The sequence below is a fragment of the Anopheles ziemanni genome, chromosome 2 (assembly GCF_943734765.1).
Source record: "Anopheles ziemanni chromosome 2, idAnoZiCoDA_A2_x.2, whole genome shotgun sequence".
NCBI classification, from domain to species: domain Eukaryota; kingdom Metazoa; phylum Arthropoda; class Insecta; order Diptera; family Culicidae; genus Anopheles; species Anopheles ziemanni.
In genome coordinates this window covers 67,847,442-67,865,771 of record NC_080705.1, presented here as the reverse complement: position 1 = coordinate 67,865,771, position 18,330 = coordinate 67,847,442, and the positions used below count along the sequence as shown (strand labels likewise).

Sequence of the window (18,330 nt, the reverse complement as noted above, 5' to 3'; positions counted from 1 at the left end):
GTCCTAAACAAATCAAATCAGATTCGAATCCCAAACAAATCAAAACAGATTCGAGTCGCAAACAAATCAAATCTTTAGAATCCGTCAAAAGGGATTCGAATCTTTAGAATCCGTCAAAAGGGATTCGAATCTTTAGAATCCGTCAAATGGGATTCGAATCTTTAGAATCCGTCTAGGGATCGAATCTTCGAATCTTCCGAGTCCCGATTCTGCCAACACTAGCACGAACATTGCTGGCGAGCAAGATGATTAAATACTGAATATATAGTGTGTATTTATCTTGGGGTAGGGGGTGCAGTGTTTTCTTATCATTTGTCAAACATTGCACGAACATTGCTGGCGAGCAAGCCAGTTCCCGTAGAATTCTCGACACGCACGGGTCGGTCATATCGGCGTGGACTGCGTTTGGTGCAGCAGTTCGAGACGTGCAGTTGATAGCTAGGAAAAGGAGCTTACGGAAAAGGCAGCTGGACTGCCGAACAAGTACCGTTGTGATCTGTGCGAAACGTATCAAGTTGTCCTATTTTGCTGCAGCGTTGTATCATCAGCTGAGTGCATTCGAGAAGTGCATGCAAGTGCAGAAAGGCAGGAAAGGAAAAAAGAAAAACGTATACAGTGCATTCTATTCAACACAGTGACCCGTTGGTGAGCAAGAGTTGTTGCTTCAATTCGATTCGTCGTCGTTCGTCTGTGTCCCGTTCATTCGAAGGTGCGTCATTGATTGCCGTTTAAAATCGTCAGTGAATCCCAAATTCGGGGGAAATCCAACCGGAGGAAAAAAAAGCACATTGGATACATGGGGCTATCTGCGATAGCATATTGCAAGGAAATTTCTCGACTGCTCTGGGCAGATTTCGTACGAGTGTGTGCTCGTCTGTCAATAGAAAACCATTAGCCACTGGAACGGTAGTTGCTGTCCTTGACTAGCCATTATTCTGGATCTAGTGGCATCAGACAAGTTTAAAGAAATCGCAAATCTCCTGGAATCGAAAGCCTGTACAAAACTCCTTGCTTTCATCTCGTGACAGCAAGTAGGTCCTTGAAGCACGAGAGACACAGACTTGGCCAACCAAATCTAGGTCCAATCTGGGGGTGTGTGTTGCGCATACGAACAGCCCGCGACCTGGAAAACACCTCCGAAATGTTCGCCAAGAATCGGGCCACGGTGATAGTATGTATGTCGCTTGATTTCATAATATTTCCATGTTTTTTTTTTATATTGCCTATCCGTAACGTGCTCTCCGAGGACAGTTTCCTCGCGGGCATCCCCTTGTTCTTGGTAGCTTGCGTGCGGAACTTTGCGTCCCTTTTTTTCATCCTACAGCATGTGCCAAGACGCGAGTTTTACGTCCGTCCCTTACTGTAGCTAGAAACAATTTTGCACTCGTTACGCTAGCGCCCGCCGCGGAATGGCAGTAAGATGGAAACAAAGAATAGATCATTGAGAAGTAAAGCTACATAAAGGAAGAAACACGCCTCTCCGGCAGTAGCGGTCCGCTAAGTGAGGAAAAATAGCGTCTTCATGTCTCGTGGCGGATGTCCATGGAAAATTGGTACGAAACAAAAAATATCGCCAGCAGAAGAGAACGCTTTTACGTCAGCTGATGGTGTCGAAGCCAATTTGAATGATTTTTATTATTCTCTGAGATTCAAGAAACAAGATATACATTTACACATTCGATTACTGATAAAGTTTGGAGTAAGAATACTCTTCTAATAGATTTGCTTGTCGTCCGGTAAAAAAACAGGAATGAACTGAAATGCCACTTGAGAGCATGGCTAGATTTCCTTAGTTACAGGAAGAGTAAAGTAAAGAAGTGATTGCCAGGAACCAAAGATTGCTCCATCCCGCCAATCGATAGATTTACAAAGGTAGACAATTTTTGCACACGTTACAAGGGTCATTTGCTTACCCGTTTTAACTACGTATCAAAGACCATAGTATTTTTGCTGTTATGTTTGTCCGATGTTGGTGGTTTCGTGGCGTTAGATGAATACTTGAAGGAAAATACGTTGTCAAAATGCTTATAAAGCAACCCTATCGCCAATCATTCAGGGAGAATTCAACGACCGCGATCTGATCTGGTCAACCTTCGTGAAATAACACACACATGGCTGGGTGCTGAGAAAGAATTGTCCCTATAGGATAAGAGTGCTAAGCTTTTTACAATCCCCTCGGGAGGTAACATCATGTGTAGTAGGTAGTTGTGGATGGTAGACCCGAGATTATAATTCATTTCCGAGCTTCATTACGTGCAGTTGATTCTAGTAGCCGATAGCTTTTTCTTTTCGGATGGTTGGGTGATAGCAATTCGACATTCAACACGTCGTGAGACTAAGCACGACGACAGGTGAGTGACGAATTGGTTAATCTCCAAACGCACGTATTTACTCATCCCTCTTATCGCCGGGGACCCCGGGAACCGTTATCGCTACAGCCATATAAGATTTCCATCCGACGTCCGACACAGCGTAGGTGATGCCTTTTGGCTTGGTTGATGTAGCAACAGTACAGCACCCATGATTTCCGTTGTACTGCGAACGCCAAGCCAGTCTGGTCCAAACACAAGGCATTCATCCAAGGCATTCTACTTTGTTGTGACCAAGGATTCCTAGGTCCTTGTACATTTCGGTACGGCCGATGCCAACCTTGTAACTTTGCCACGTCACCGTTAAAGAGAGAAGAAGATGTTCGCCAGCGATAGTGACAACGGAAGACCCCGTGGCAGTGGACCTCATTTCCAGGACCAGCAAAAATGAGGTGATGGCACACAACAACCGGCACGGCCATGCGTATGCCCTACTTGTTCCACGCGCTGGAGTACACAAGCTTGCCACAAGCACGATGGACGACGCACGTTGAGAATAGTAAAGCTCGCTTTACCATTCGCTCTTCCCGCGTTCGCGGCTCGTATCCATAGCAACAAGGTGCAGAATCGCGGTCTATGGGCGCTTGCCGCATCCAACGACCGACAGTGACGGGTTTTTGCGCGTATTTCTGCCCATATTGTACCGAGTCGCGAATTCCAGCTGTGTCTTTTGTGTTTGCAATGCTAATATGATTATTTTGTATGATTCACATTCGGTGGGATTTTTTAAGCACGTGCTGCCGTTCGGTCAATTAAATCGCGTCGTTCGTCAAGTGCCCCGGCTTGTTCATACACATCGCGACGCTCGCCGGAAGCGTGATACCCATGAGGTTGTAATTTTTTTTCCAAACGATAGCGAGCCAATTGAATGCGTGCAAATTGTACTATATTTATCGACAGCCCTTAAGAGTCCTAAAGTCTAAAAGCTATCATCAAATTTACTTTCCCGCAACGATTGCCAAGCGTGAGTGATAATAACTTGGGACTTATCAGATTGTTGACCGATTCCGAGTTCGCAGTCTATGTGTGCAAGTTTGTATCCGTCCACTTACAACTGCATCATGCTCAGTAGCACGTGTTCGAAAAAAGGTAGTGTTTAATTCGATCGTTCATTACATGGATCTACTGTAAACTTTAGTTATTATGGATACAACTCATCTCACACTCGCTGCTATCTCGTCCTATTTAAAGTTCTGTACCAATCACCAGCCTGTCATTTGGGACGATAAACTTGGATGACCTCGAACGTGCTATCCCGCACAAGGTCCCCCTTTCCGGTGTGTGCCACTTTTCTTGTGCAAAGCAGCGATTCCGCTGCTCTTCCTCCAGCAACCGAGGGAGATGATGCTGCATTTACTATCATCAAAAACCGCCCGACCAGAGAACGTTAGAATATGCATATAGCTAACGTAGTATGGCTTCGGATGGCTTTGTTCGGTTTTTCTTGCGCTTGTGGTTCGCCCCGTTCCATCAGAGCTTAGTTTTCCATTGTCCCTTAAGAAGAAGTTCTTTGTGTCCGTCGAAGCTATAGAACACCGACACAAGTCGCCTGGTAAACCCGTGAGCTGCTGGTAACCCCCTCTGTCATAACTTCGTACAACCTCCACCACCCCCGGTGGTGCATGTCTGAAGGGCAATGCTTCAAGAATACAAAAAGAAGCAGTGGCATCTTCGTTGCATCCGTCTTGTCAATTTTTTTTTGCAACACCATATGGCGGAGATTTGTTCTGCGAAACAGGTTCTGAACCGGTGAACAAATCTGCTTTTGCATTGGTTTGGTACTTCGTTTGCTGTGGCAGCTTCTGGAGATATACGTTTTGCCATCCAAACGGAGGCCTCCCGATAGGATACGTGCCATAAACATCTGCAACAGGACCGGGGCAGAAAGAAGATTTGAATTAAATTTTTGGCCCCATTTTTGTCGCTTCCCCCCTAGTTCGCGGGCGTTTATTTCGTGGCGTGTCTCAAAACCTCGCGGGTGTTCCGGACAACATGAAGTTTTTACTTTTTAATTTTTGATTGTGAATCGAAGCAATGCATACGAATTTTTAAGCTAGTGGAATGTACAATGTTCTGCTTGTTTATTAAGGATATTGATTGATTATTCTTTTCCACTAAGTGGATTGTAAAGAAAACAAATAAATTGGAATATCGAGGAGATACTGAAAGCATTCTTAAAAATATCTTATCCAACTCTGCTAGAATTTGCTCTTCGTTTCACCTCAATTTGATGGAGCTGATATGAATCATGATCGCTTAGTAGTAACATAGATCAATTAGATTATGCAAAACATACTTATTAAATAGTTTACGTGTACGATTGATCAGTGAAGACTAAAGTAATCAAAAAAGTCTTAGTGTAATATTTTAACAGTGTCTTGTAGAATAATATTTCTGTTGAATTAAAAATGGCTTATTCTTCAAAAACATATTATCTTATTGCTTGAAATGGGAGTAATTTTGAAGAAAAAAAACATGTAGCGCTAAATACGTTGTTTTCTTATCAGAATGGCGCTGTGTTCAATTTTTGTATTAAACAGTTTCCCACAAGGATCGCCATCGGTCCAGAAAATTTGGGTTAAATAGACAGTAATAATGTGTGGCACCGACGTACCTTCACGGCGAAGTGCGCCTCAGCGAGAAAAATGGGACAAACGATTAGAAGAAGCTCGTTGAAGGCTAATGAACTAGGTGATTAGTAAGCACTGCAAGTAAGCTGCCCCACGCGCCTCGGTCCATGTGTCCGCAAACCGGGTGATAAGAGATTTCCGACAAACGGCCATATCGCACACACATGGCGGGTGGTAAATCGCGTTCGCAACAAGGTTGACATATCTTATCCCCCTCGACGGCTTCTCGATGCAAATTGGGGCATTTTTTTAAAACCATCATCATCTTGCCAACGGTAGTGCACACGCGCTTTGAGTTCCCAGATATCCCCCTGCAACTCACTGGAAAGGTTTCCTTTTTGCGGAATAAAATATTCTCACTTCGGTTTGCTTTTTTTATTTTTAGTAAAAAATGCCATCATCAAGGCGTGTGTGCCAGCCGTTCCCGGATGTCTGTGTGTGCGTGTGCTGTAAAATGATGAATTGGGAAATGATTGCCCGGCAAATCGATAGCGATCGGTACGAAAATGGCAGGCATTGCAGGCCGTATCGTCGGTTCAGCGTTATTATCTACTGCTTAGCGAATCAATTGTATGAAACAATGTTGCGACAATAGTATCTGCTTATCCCACAGAAAATAAAGCAATTTCGATGAGGTTTTCGACAAGCGAACGATACGTAAAAATTGTGTAGTAACTGTACATCAGCCCTCAAAAAGAAGGTCTGAGTGCATTGGCTCAATCGTATACAAAAGAGCAACATAGAAGACAACAACTATAACAAACTAAAGGAATGCGAGGAAAACAACTATAACAAACTAAAGGAATGCGTTCGAAGGGAAGAAGTTCCAAGCGCCAAGATGATTACAATTGCTTAATCAAACGATCAATAACCGTTGACCCCAGCGTCTGGAGGGTGGCGTAAAGTAAAGTGCCCTGTTTTTTGTTGCTGCACTACGTGTATGTGATCGCAATTCAAGTTGGATCTTGAAGCCAATTTTTTGAAAATTGGGAGGATAATATTATGAGAAGCTCATGTACAACATTGTAAATTAAACGCTTCCTGCCGGGATTAGTTCGAAATCGCTATGTCTGAGTTCTCAAAACTCAGCCATGCCCCTAGGCTCCGGATGTACCAGATTTAAGCTTTTGTTAACTCATTCTTTAGCAATTCCGTTACCGTCAACGTGTTTAACTCCGTCCCCTAGGGTTAATTTGGAAAACCAACTCACTCTCACTTTCAATGTCAATCGCCTTCAGTCACACACAAGTGGCTTCGGGTTGAATCAACCGAAACCCAACACCAAATAAGCGATGATTGACGTGAGAAGCAGCAAAGATATGCCATTAATCTGCAGGCCACCAACGCGTACAATGTAGGCTGTATCCGCAAAAAATGAAAATAACACTTACCGTCTCAGGGAGTCTTGGGTTATAGGAGTTTTATAAAATTCGTAAACCTCTGGGACACCACCTTACGCGCCTCCCCCGCGTTTATGGGGGGAATTTTAAGGAGGACACTGTTGCGCTATCGTCTTCAGTTCGACACAAACCGAAGAGCAGAGCAACCACAACTAACAAAAATATCGCAGGGTAGTGGAAAACCTTGAGCTCCTTTCCAGGTGGCGCATGTACACGCCGTTCGGCCCGCATGCAAAACAGTTTACCAAACATTTATCAATATTTTCTTTGTGTGTGCTATCATTTGGGATTGAAAAATCGTGTTTTAAATTTCAAATGTCAAAATAAATATTTAGGAGTAGAAATGTATTTTATTGACTATCTAAACGCTTCAATAGAGTTCTTAAGATCAGTTTAAACAACAGAGGCATAAACTTTACGTTACAGTATAATTTTCAGTGTATCTATTATTTGACTGGTTGGGTCATATTGAATGTCTGAAAAAAATTAAGGATGAACTTATTTTCAAATAGTAAATATTACGCTAATTGGATGAACCGTCTCCTGATCGGTTAATGATGCGGACATTAAGTTGAGAAGTCGTTGCACGCTGTGCTTTGTCGCCGTCCGTTTGCATGCATTTTCCATGGAGCTCTTCGACCTTTTCCAGCCAGCAACTACACAAAGAACCTTATTTGAGGAAACTCGCAATAGAGTCGGTTGCTTTGAGACCGAAGAATGGACGTGGCTGGAATCTACTCAGCTGTTTATAGTTGCAACGTTGGCAATAATAAATAGTCGGCAGAAAATGACTGAGAGTTGATCAAAAACAACTGTCTCGTTGGCAGCGAAGCATCACACGATCGTACTTGAATACAAAGAAGGCTAACATTTCCGCGTTTCCTGTTGTTATTTCAGAACAAACCCGCCCGGCCAACTGATCGATCCCGATGCTGCCTCCGATAATTTGAATACGCTGACAACCCCTGGTTCGAACGGCGGTGGTGTTTCGTAAAGGGCGACGATCCCTTTATATTTTTCCCAGGACAAGGAAGGTGAAGTGGTAGTACTTCATTCCGCAGACTACGTACAAAAACAACCAAAACGATGGCCAAATTCAGCGGGAAAAAATGCCGTCTACTGACGGTGATGTCGTTGACGGTATTTTTCTTCTTCGTCGAAATCGTCGTCGGCTACCTGACGAATTCCATGGCCCTGGTGGCCGATAGTTTTCACATGCTGGGTGATATTGCGGCACTGGTTATATCTTTTCTCTCGATAAAGGTAGGTGTTGGTTTCCCCTGGTTGCCATAAAGAATTTCTAGCTCTGTTTGTCTATGTTTTGTCTATGTAATGTTCTATGTTTTGTCCATCCTAGATGTCGCCCAAAAAGTGGTCCAAAAATACATTCGGTTGGGCGCGAGCGGAAGTGCTCGGCGCGCTGGTGAATGCAGTATTCCTAATTGCCCTTTGCTTCAGTATTACCATTGAGGCGTGTAAAAGGTAGGCGAATGCACTTTTATTTTCGATCCTTTAAGCTAATTATTCCCTGTGTTATTTAGATTTATCGAGGTAGAGCATATCCACGAACCAGAGCTGCTGATTGCCGTTGGCGTAATTGGGCTACTGGTGAATCTGCTTGGACTCTGCCTTTTGCACAGTGAGTTGATGGAGAGATGTGTATGAGATGGAATTATTTACTATTTTTCTTTCATTCACCAACGTCTGCAGAACACGGTGGAGGGCATATTGGACACTCTCACGGTGGAGGCCTTTCGCAGGCGAAGCAAATGGGTGGATCGCACGGAAATTTGGCCAATACGGACGACAATGAGAACAAATCATTCATGTACCAACAGGTAAGATAATATAGTGGATGACCGTTAAGTATTGAAAAGGAAATTTGGGTTTTGAAAGAGGATTTTTAAATTAGATGGTCGGAAAGTACAACATATGCACTGCGATATTCATACTCCAAAGCCCAACTATGAAGAAACTGTGAAGAAGGCCTTGGAATGAAAGTTTAACAAAACAGTCATTTCTATGTTGTTTCTTTCCTTCATTCGACAGAATGGTACAGCTGCGAAAAAACCAGCCCACCACGGACATTCGCACGATTCCTCTCAGATGAACATGCGAGGCGCATTTCTGCACGTGCTGAGCGACGCCCTCGGTAGCGTGGTGGTAATCATCAGTGCCCTGGTAAGTACAGTCGGTTGACATTCGGTGTCCCGAAGCCTCCACTAATTGGTTGCCATCTCCCGTTTTTTTTTTAGATCGTCAAGTACACCGACTGGAAGTACAAGCTGTACATGGATCCGGCACTTTCGGTGCTGCTGGTGGTACTCATCCTGAAATCTGTCTGGCCGCTGCTCCGCGAATCTGCACTCATCCTGCTGCAGACCGTCCCGACGCACATCCAGGTCGATGCGATTCAACGGCGCCTACTAGAGAAGGTGGATGGAGTATTGGCAGTGCACGAATTCCACGTTTGGCAGCTCGCGGGTGATCGCATTATCGCCTCCGCACACATCCGCTGCCGAAATCTGTCAGAGTACATGAAAATTGCCGAGCGGGTGAAAGAGTTCTTCCACAACGAGGGCATCCACTCCACCACGATACAGCCGGAGTTTGTCGAAATCGAAGCGCTCAACAGTTTTTCCGGTAATTTTCTTATTGCCTGCGTTGTACGTTCAAATCTCAACTTGCTTTTGCTTGATATTACCTTTCCCCAGGATCGGACGGGTTTTCCAACAGCCTGAATGGCAGTGCGACTCAGGACTGCTGCGCCCTGGACTGCCCAACGACGGACGAGAGTAGTTGTATCAAAGCTACATGCTGCCAAAACAACAATAACATTAAGGTAAGTACGTACCCAAAATGTATGAAATGAAATTCAATATCAACACACCAGGATTGGGGGCGGGAGAAGGAATATCGTTACGCTGTCATTGCGGGCGCGTCGTGTGTCAATATCGACTCCGTTTCTACGTGAACGAAAACAAAATCCATGCATGGCCTGTTATTCTTATGTCTTTCTTTTTTTTGCATATTTTTTTATTTCATTTTTTTTACAAAATCTTCCTATGTTCGCGCTTTCTTGTCGGACGTCCCGTTGCGTTTCTGCCGTGGGGTTGCACGGGCGCTTAAAAAAATGAACATAAAAATCAAACAAACACGGTGCGGCGCTCGCTTCCAATTCCGAACTTGCCTAGCCGGTGGTGGTGATCGATAAGGGTTCGGCTCCGCCGTCCATGACCGTCATGGTGAAGTCCGGTGTCGTAGACGGAGATCACAACCAGCAGGCGGATACAAACACGTTCAGGACGCTGGCTAGCGACGCACTGCTCACTGGCGCAGATGATGAGCGACAGGAGGAGGAGGAGGATGAGTGATAGGAAACCACCATCTAAACACTCGTGTTGCCCTCTTGTTGTGGCAATGGGAGGTATCGTCAAGAAGAATGATAGTGCATGGCCAAATGCAATCATATCCCAGAAAAAAGAAGTAAGGCATACAAATCGCTACGATTGCGAAGGTGGTATGCGGTACGTGAGAAGAAGGTGTGTCAGCTTTTATTTCCCCATTAACCCCGCTCCCCGCCTCCTAGCTTAGGGAAACGGCGATGAAGTGTGTCGCGAGTGTTTCGAATGTTTCGCTTCATTGGTTATTATTTTGTGTTTCGAGGCGACGTGTTTCCGACATTGTCGTGTCTTGATGCCCGAAGGAAGTATAGGGGAAACGGTTTATACCCCCATCGGTGAAGGTAGAAATAAACAGGGCCGCGTCCCATCCGTTGCACACAGAATGTTCCGCTCGGCCGTAAAGCGATTTACGGCGTTTTGTGACTTTGTTGTGTTGACCGTTTCATTGTTTGTTGGATGGTCTTGTTAGTTGGTTGCGATTTGTTTTAGTATAACTAGGAAACAATCCGGCCATAGTGATAGATTTATGACTTTACCCCGTCTAGCAGGGCATAGGAATATTTTACAAATGATTAGTTAAAGTAAATTCCCTATCGAACTTTAGGATCTTTGTTGTATGATGGAGTATGCGTAAGAAAAAAATCGCTTGGTTTGTAATATCGCTAGGGTTATCCCATATTCCTTTCTTTCCCCTACCTAACTATCAAAATTTTGGTTTAGAAAGTAGCTACTTGAAATGGACAAACTTTCTTCGTATTACTAAAGGTACTTTAGAGATTATTTATACAGCTTGAACTGCTGAGATGCTTTAAAAATTTGCCTCATATGTAAAGTATTATTTAAGGATAATTCGTTTTTTTCATCGGAGATAACAATCGCTAGCTTATGTAAACAAATGTCAACTACCTCGACAGTACAAAAAGAGCAGTGAAACAACATTGTATTCATAATTATATTCGTAATCATAATAAAAACAAAATATACGAATTTTCTATGCAACAATTTTTTAAATTAGAAGAGCAATTTAATTGCCCCTGCTCTTGAGGGCCGAGAGGCAGATCCAGCGTCTTTTCCACACGGTGGGTGGGTGGCCAAAACCCACAACTCTGTGGGTTTTTCATTGCGGTCTGCGCTCTTTATGCTGACAAACCGTAAACAACAACATTGTTAGATACTTACTGGCAAACCCTACCCAACGGCCGCTCTGTGCAGAATATGCTCCATAGCCCTTCGAGGTGCAGATATCGTTTTGGTTCTTGTTCATCTCTTTGCTTCCTTTTTAAAGTGTTTTGTCCTCCATTGTCTGCCATAGCAGTACAATCCGTCGTGCAGTTGGTAGCGTTCTTATGTGCTGCATTTATTCCCTTCTGTGCGAATAGCGAGAATGCTTCGCTCCGGAGTGGAGCATTCGGATACTCGCCTTCCGCTTAGTGTCTGTTGCCAAACGCAGCCATCGTTCCTGGCTCAGTAGTAGCTCAATTTACCCGCTGGAAACGGAGTACGAACGTGGTGGCAGAAGGATGCGTTTGCGCAAAGCGCAGCTTGTGTGCTGGGTGGTTGGTTCGCTGACGATTCCTGGTTTCCCCCCAACATTGCAGGAAATTAGAGTCCAGACAACCCACTACGTTTGTCCCGACGTGCTGTAGGAAAGGGTTAAAATCGTCGTTTTGTCAATATTTGTCTGTAACGGAGAAGAACTAAAAAAATAACAGTAAAGACGAGGATGTGGGTGCCTTATTTATTTCAAGGATGCATGTCTCCAATTTATATGTTTGGCACCAATGTTGTTGAAAGACACACAAAGAATATAAGCAGTACAGTGTATACGAAGAACAGTTATATTTGGATTTGTGTCCCTGCAAGTTACGTTTAGTTAAAAATTTCATTTCGTTTTTTCAATCATTCATTGCGATTTTTATGTATATGTTGGAAAACTCTTATTCGATTATTCCAGATTTCTTTCGAACGATGTTTACCATTATTTGTTTTGTTACATTTTGTTATGTTCTTTAAATAAGTGAAAAGCGTGTCTCCCTAAACAAGCGTCTAGGGAGATTATTTCTTGCACTGCCGGTAATGTGAGACGTTATTTGTTTTTTTTGCGTATCCTTTGTTTACTACTCCACTCTGTTCCTGCTTTCCTTTCTACCACGCAATCCGGTACCGCCAGTTGTTGGTCGGTGCGGTTCTTCGCTCCTCTGCCCTGTCTGGACGGTTGATATGCACCGTTTGGCGGAAAATGTAACGGGTAGACAACGGAACGAAGCGTTGCATAAGAAAGGTCCTTCTACCGACGCAGACCGAACGGAACCGAAACGAATCGAACCGAGTACGTCCCGGGAAGTGGTGGTGTTTTTGTTGCTCCACGTTTGGGTTTGGGTTGGGTCGCGATGCCACGATTGACGGGTTTGTGCATGCACCGTGCGAAAAGGGATATCCTGTTTCTCGCTCGTCTAGACCACCCACCCGTCCCTCAGAAAAGGTTGGGTAGTGTTCCCTCCCCCCTTGGGAAAGGAGGTCGACAGGGATGCATTCCGACGCCCGAAGTCATGCTGCAGAGGATGGGTTTGGGATGGGGTGGAGTGCAAGCCCGGCTTTTCCGTGCTGTGGTAGCAAGAAGCAAAAAACAATCCGTTTCCCCGTCACTGTAAAACACCCGGTTGTTGTGGTGTGACCGTGCCGGGTTTGACTGTGTGTGCATACGGACAGGATGCAGTTCGGGTTTTCCGGTGCACTGCGAGCGTAAAGCAAAACGTTGCACGAGAGCAACGGAGCAACCTGAGTCGAGCCAAAGGCAGGCCAGTTCTGTAGCGAGCGCCGGACTAGACGGCCGCATACAGGTCCCCTTTTTCAGACGGACAACCGTCGAGGACCAACTTCCTCATTTCCGCCGCACTTTCCTCCTTACGGTTTGTGCTTCTAAGTGTATTAAAGAGTAGCTAGCAAGGGAAAAGAGTGTCCATTTCGAGAGTAGACTTTTCTGGTGCTGTGTATTGTAACGCTGCCACTCGTTTCATTTCAAGTTATTCGTGAAAACAGTTTGTTTCTCTATGGTGTGCCGTTTACGGGCTCGGTAAGGTGTTCCGTGCAATGAGTGGAACGGTTATACTATCGAAGACTGTGGCCAGACAGCGCCCCCAGTCCAAGGAATCCATTATAATGTCTGGTGTAAAGAATATGACCGCCGCCGGTGCCAAGAAGGGAGGTGCAAGTGTTGAAGAGAATATCGTCGTTAAACCGAAAGCATCCACTACGACTGACATGGTAAAGGACCTGGTGCGTGACAATCGCCGGTTGGTAAAGGATCTGATGGCATTGCTGGCGATCCGGGAGGCGACCAAAGATACCACCATCATTACTGGAACCGCCGAAGAGGAGGGTCACGGTGCGATCCCGTGCTGCCCCGGCCGGGTGCCAGTAGTAAAAAACCGGCCGGGAAATGATGGCGGCGACAGAGTGATTGCACTGCGGGCGGTTGGCGGTGGCCCGGGCACGAAGGCGAAGGCGGTGGCAGCTGCAGTTGCATCACTGCTGCATCACACGGCGACGAAAGAGTTTTCCTCGCTAGCCGGGGAAATGATAGCGATAGCAGATGACAGTAACGAGCGCGAGGTTGGTGGAGTCCTTGGAGAGATCGGAGACTGCACGAATGACGACGAGACTGACCCGATGCCGCCGGTGATGCTGCACGCAGACGCAGCTGCAGCGGATGCGAGCACGAACGGGAACGAAGCTACCGGTGGCGAGAACATTCCCGAACCGATACATTCAGCTATGATGAACGAGAAGGACGAACAAGATGAAAAACACCCGTCTGGGATGTCCAATGCAACGCCGGGCGATGCGATGGCGCATTCAGCAGTGGGGGGTTTTCTGTCTGGATCGGTTCCGGTTCACACGCCTCGTGCCGGAACTCCACTGTTTTCTTCCCATGCGTCTTCGGCACAATCGTGTGACTATTGCATGGCGGGTGTCCCACCGAAACCGGTTACCGCGGAACTGACACTCGAGCAGAAACTCGACAAGCTACTAGACATTGTGGTGAAGATCAAGACGGATATGCATCGGCGCATAGATCGATTGGGGCGACGCGTGGAACAGATCCACCTGGACGTACAGTTGAACATCGACAGCACGGATCGGGCGCTACTACGCAACGACTTGTTACTAATCGGCATCCCTTACCGAGAGCGGGAAGATTTACAGCACTACTTTCGACAAGTTTGTCATGCGCTAGAGTACACAGAGGATGATATTCCTCAGGTGGATATCCGAAGGCAGCGGCCCGCCCGTCGCCGCCGCAACAGTCAACCGGGACAACACCGTGCGGCGTCGTGCGATCGGAACGTCACGAAGGCGGCAGGTGAACCGCAAGAGCAACATCCGGCACCGATCGTAGTAGAGTTTATGTTCAAAACACTGCGCGATCAGTTCTACCGGGCGTACCAGGCGAAGCGGGTCCTTCGCCTATCGGATGTTGGATTCAGCAGCGACCGTCGGTTCTTCGTCAACGAGGTACTAACGCGCTACAATCAGAAGCTTATGGGAGAAGCCGTGCGGCGGAAGCGAGCCGGGCTGCTGCACTCCGTCTACACGGTCGATGGCGTCGTCTACGTGCAACGTGCCGCCGGCGAGAAGGGCACCAAAGTGACGACCTTTACTAGCATGAACTGACTGTTAACACACAACGTCAACGGGAAGAAGGCCCGCACGGTGGTCAACACGTAGAATATTTCCATATCGAAGGAACATACACAGGGCTCGAATAAACACACACAAAATTGTAACAATATAAAACGCTGCCATTTTAAACAAAAGAATGAAAAGAATAAGAGAAGAGTGAAAAAAGCTGGGAAATATAAAGAGTTAACTTTAAGCATGAAATCACGTTGGAGAAAAAAGAACATTAAATTAGATGATGTTGTGAAAAACCAAATGAAATTACAATACGAATAACGGTTTATTACTCCTATTCTTGTAAACGCTAAATGATTATTGCAACAGAAAAATATTGCAATGAAGATGAACTATATTGGAGAAAACAGAAGCTATATAAAAATTTATATATACACAATCGAATAGAGGGCAAAGAAAAATAAACATAACCGAAACAATACATAAAAAGATGTTATTGGATTAAAGGAGAAGAAAAGATAAAGTCAAAAGGAACGTATAGAAATATTAGAGAGTTATATTTTACTGTATTCCTATGGCGAAGAGACATCCCGTAAACGGTCGAAGCAGAAGATGGAAACAAACCACTAAACATTAGACTGTTAAGGGAAATATCTAAGAAATAGTATTTTTATGTTTAAACAAATACACGAATAAGATTCGATACGATACGAAACTAGGCGATGCGTCGTAGAGGAGAGAGAAAAAAAGAAAGGAGATAATTAAACAGAAGCAAAACAGGAACTGATGATGTTGTGAGATGTTTTTTAGCTGTGATGTTTTAGCGGAGTTGAAATACGAGACCGATATGAGTTAACCTACAAGCGCAGTTGGCAGATAAAAGACCACAGAAAGGACTCATTGAGAGAAGCAAACAGTTGCGAATTATTACGCCACTGATCGACTCCACAATTAAAAGTGTGGAGAATTGCTAACGACAGTTTAAAGAGTTTAGAAAATATAACGAACATTGCAATGGGGTTCGCGGTAACTCTCTTCGTTCGACATCACATCTTATCGTAAATATGCCGTCACTATAACCATACTATAACCTACTACTCGTTGATGTTTTCTCCCTTTACCATTCGATTAATTTAGATTAGTCGTTTCCTTTAAGTACGCCATCGACTTTATGATCCCATCGGCGGGTTTCGATGGTTTCCATTCGGAAACGTTTATATCCTGCCCACATCTATAGATGAACAGAGAGAGCTGTTAACACGATTGCCACAGCACTCGTTGCCGTCGGCCAGAGTGCGCTTCATGAGGTGTTTAATTCTGTTACTTACTTGATATATTTGCGCTACGTTTACGTTTCTTCGTGGAGATGTTGTCTTATATACATCAAATAGAACGAAACAAAGGAAGATACAAATATTTAAATAAAATCCAAGAACAAAGGAAATATAAAAGTCTGATTCGAAGAAAATATAATACCATAACAATTAGAATGAACTATATCCAAATGCAGTATGTAGAAGTGTAAACGAAAACTCCTAACGAGAAAATCGACTGATTGAAGTACTAAACGAGCAGAGCATATAGGTTTGTGTCCTTTGGTGTGATTCGATGTGTACGCCGGTCATGATGGGCCTGCCTGATGGGCAAGGGTGTGGACGAATGTGTTTTGTTTGAACATTCTTATATTTTATGTGCGAACATATTCAGATGATCATTCTGCAGGAAGGCGATGCGAACCGTGTGTAAAACGATAACAGGAAAAAACAAGACAGAGCATTTATAAAAAAGTAAAATCCAGAGATGATAATTAAAAGTAACAGTAGAATCCTTCCAAAGTAAACTCTATAGATGGACCGATGAGAGATAATGTAATGAAAAATCTGGAGAGAGAATAAAGGAAATATAATGTATTCGTCACATATTACCTATATATTATTGATACCACACACGCACCATCAGACACTAGACTAGACAGAAAAATTTAAACTTTGCCATCATTCATCTGCTCAAGATCTCCTCCCTTTTACCATTTTACCTAAGACATCGTAGAGCGAACGCTATCCGTTACTTCGTAGAAAACATTAGGAGTCTATCTTCCTCCTTAACACATTCTATCATTGAACGAAAAGAAAGATTGCAATAAAAACGAACTACTATGATCCGTTCATGAACAGATGCCGTCTAAAGTGTTTTAATTACTTATTTTTTATTTAAAAAAAACAACTACTATTCACTTTTATTGTTTTGGCAAATTGTTCACCATTAATGAAATGTATGCGTTTATCTTTCTTTTATCCTTCAATTAAAGAATCAACCATCGTCACCAACTCCCTCGCCATTTTTATGTCGCCAAAGAAATTCCAGAAGCGGGAACGACGTGGAGTCAGGTAAGTAAAAACCCAACCACTTGTGTGCTATCGAGACAAAGCAAGCTGATGAACTTTTCCGTTTTCAGGGTCCTTACTTGATCAGAACAATCAAACTGCATCGAACGAGGATGCGCTGCCAAAAATCAACGTCTGACAGACAAATCCGATAAAAAGTAGCAAAAATCACTTAACCATCGGATCAGCATCATCCTCATCATCGTGTTCATCGAAGCGACAACCGGAAGTAGCTACCATAGTATTTAACAGCAGCAGCAGCACCCACAAACTGGAGGGAATAAGTTCCCCGTGTGCTCCACTAAGTGGGAAAGAGTGGGGAGAGGGTGACTGTGTCGGCGAGCGCGATATGCTATTTAACCTTGAATCGAGCCGGCTGTATCGGACCCGGCGTCACGGAGTTGTTGGCCGCGATGCGAGAAATCCAACCTTTTCTGAACCTCAGTCGACGGACGCACCATCCAACGTCGCAACAACTGGCACCAAACATTACACCTTACCGGCAATGCCGGCCCCGTGCAGCTTGCTGGAGAGCTACGTCACCGGAACTGGGTCCCCGTTGCGAAACCTGTACTGCCAATGCAAACACCACCACGATTCGTTACAGTGAACGATTACAATCCGGTTTGGTTGACCCCAGCAGGAGTGACAGAAAACCGAAATCAAATTTTAAACTACCTTACGAAACCCGTTTCCCGACGGGAACGTCATCGTTTTTTCGTCGTTGACCTTAGTTCAGCCCGTAGGGTGCTTAACTTTAGTAGCGAACAAATTTACAAATAGGTCCCCTCCGGTTCTGCAATCTCTTGCAGTCGTTGGATCCGTTTGTTATCCCCTTGAGATCCGTTTTAAAAGAGTGAGACCGGCCAGGCCAGATGATGACAACGGGAGGCAACCAGTTTAGTAAATCATGGATACGGTTACAACCGTATGCAGTGCAGCGTATTTTGTAATCGCGTGAGCTCCTTGCGAAGAAAAGGAAGACACAAATCCACACCTTTGCGGAGTTTGTGCGTTTTCTTTGATTGAGTATTTAGCAAAAGGGAGGTTGGTGGGTTGAGAACAAGGATTTTAAAGCATATAACGATCGAAATATTCGACTGGTACGCGCGCACAGGCTCAAACCACTGTTGTATTTCAAATTTGTACAACCTTCTAATTATCGTTTATATAGTTACTGGTAATTATCTTAGCTCTAGAAGATGACGACACTGACGAGGAGAGGTTAGAAGGTTGACTGTAAGCAGAAAGTATATCTGTGTTGCACTCTGTTGTGAGGTATTTAAGGAGAGCAACACGAACGCATATTTTTTTACTGTAACAAGCAGAAACAATAGAATTTAACGACAGGAGGAATGCAGAATAAATATTAACTGGAAAGAGCATCATGGTTATGGAGTGATTTAGGTTTTTAAGCGACAGTTTCCTTTCTGTCCCTCTGTTGCGTCGAAGCTACTCACGCTAAAACAAAGAGTTAAAGTGTGGCGTTGGCATAATTGCTCTTATGA

The 18,330-nt window shown here is 44.5% G+C and overlaps 1 protein-coding gene across 1 annotated transcript; it reads left to right on the top strand.

Annotated features, from left to right (window-relative positions):
- The first annotated feature begins 353 nt into the window (after positions 1-353).
- Positions 354-17,782, top strand: LOC131282379 (proton-coupled zinc antiporter SLC30A1). The gene is made up of 10 exons (XM_058311820.1): positions 354-709; positions 7,297-7,662; positions 7,757-7,881; positions 7,941-8,038; positions 8,110-8,237; positions 8,449-8,580; positions 8,655-9,042; positions 9,114-9,241; positions 16,747-16,825; positions 16,894-17,782. The coding sequence occupies exons 2-10, from the start codon at positions 7,486-7,488 to the stop codon at positions 16,959-16,961; spliced, it is 1,323 nt and encodes a 440-aa protein (XP_058167803.1). The 5' UTR covers positions 354-709; positions 7,297-7,485; the 3' UTR covers positions 16,962-17,782.
- Positions 17,783-18,330: the final 548 nt, after the last annotated feature.

Bases quoted from the DNA above. Each gene is read 5' to 3' on its own strand.
- LOC131282379 (XM_058311820.1), top strand. From the start codon at position 7,486: ATGGCCAAATTCAGCGGGAAAAAATGCCGTCTACTGACGGTGATGTCG. The intron at 7,882-7,940 runs GTAGGCGAATGC...TGTGTTATTTAG, and splicing joins ACCATTGAGGCGTGTAAAAG to ATTTATCGAGGTAGAGCATA. The intron at 8,581-8,654 runs GTAAGTACAGTC...TTTTTTTTTTAG, and splicing joins TGGTAATCATCAGTGCCCTG to ATCGTCAAGTACACCGACTG.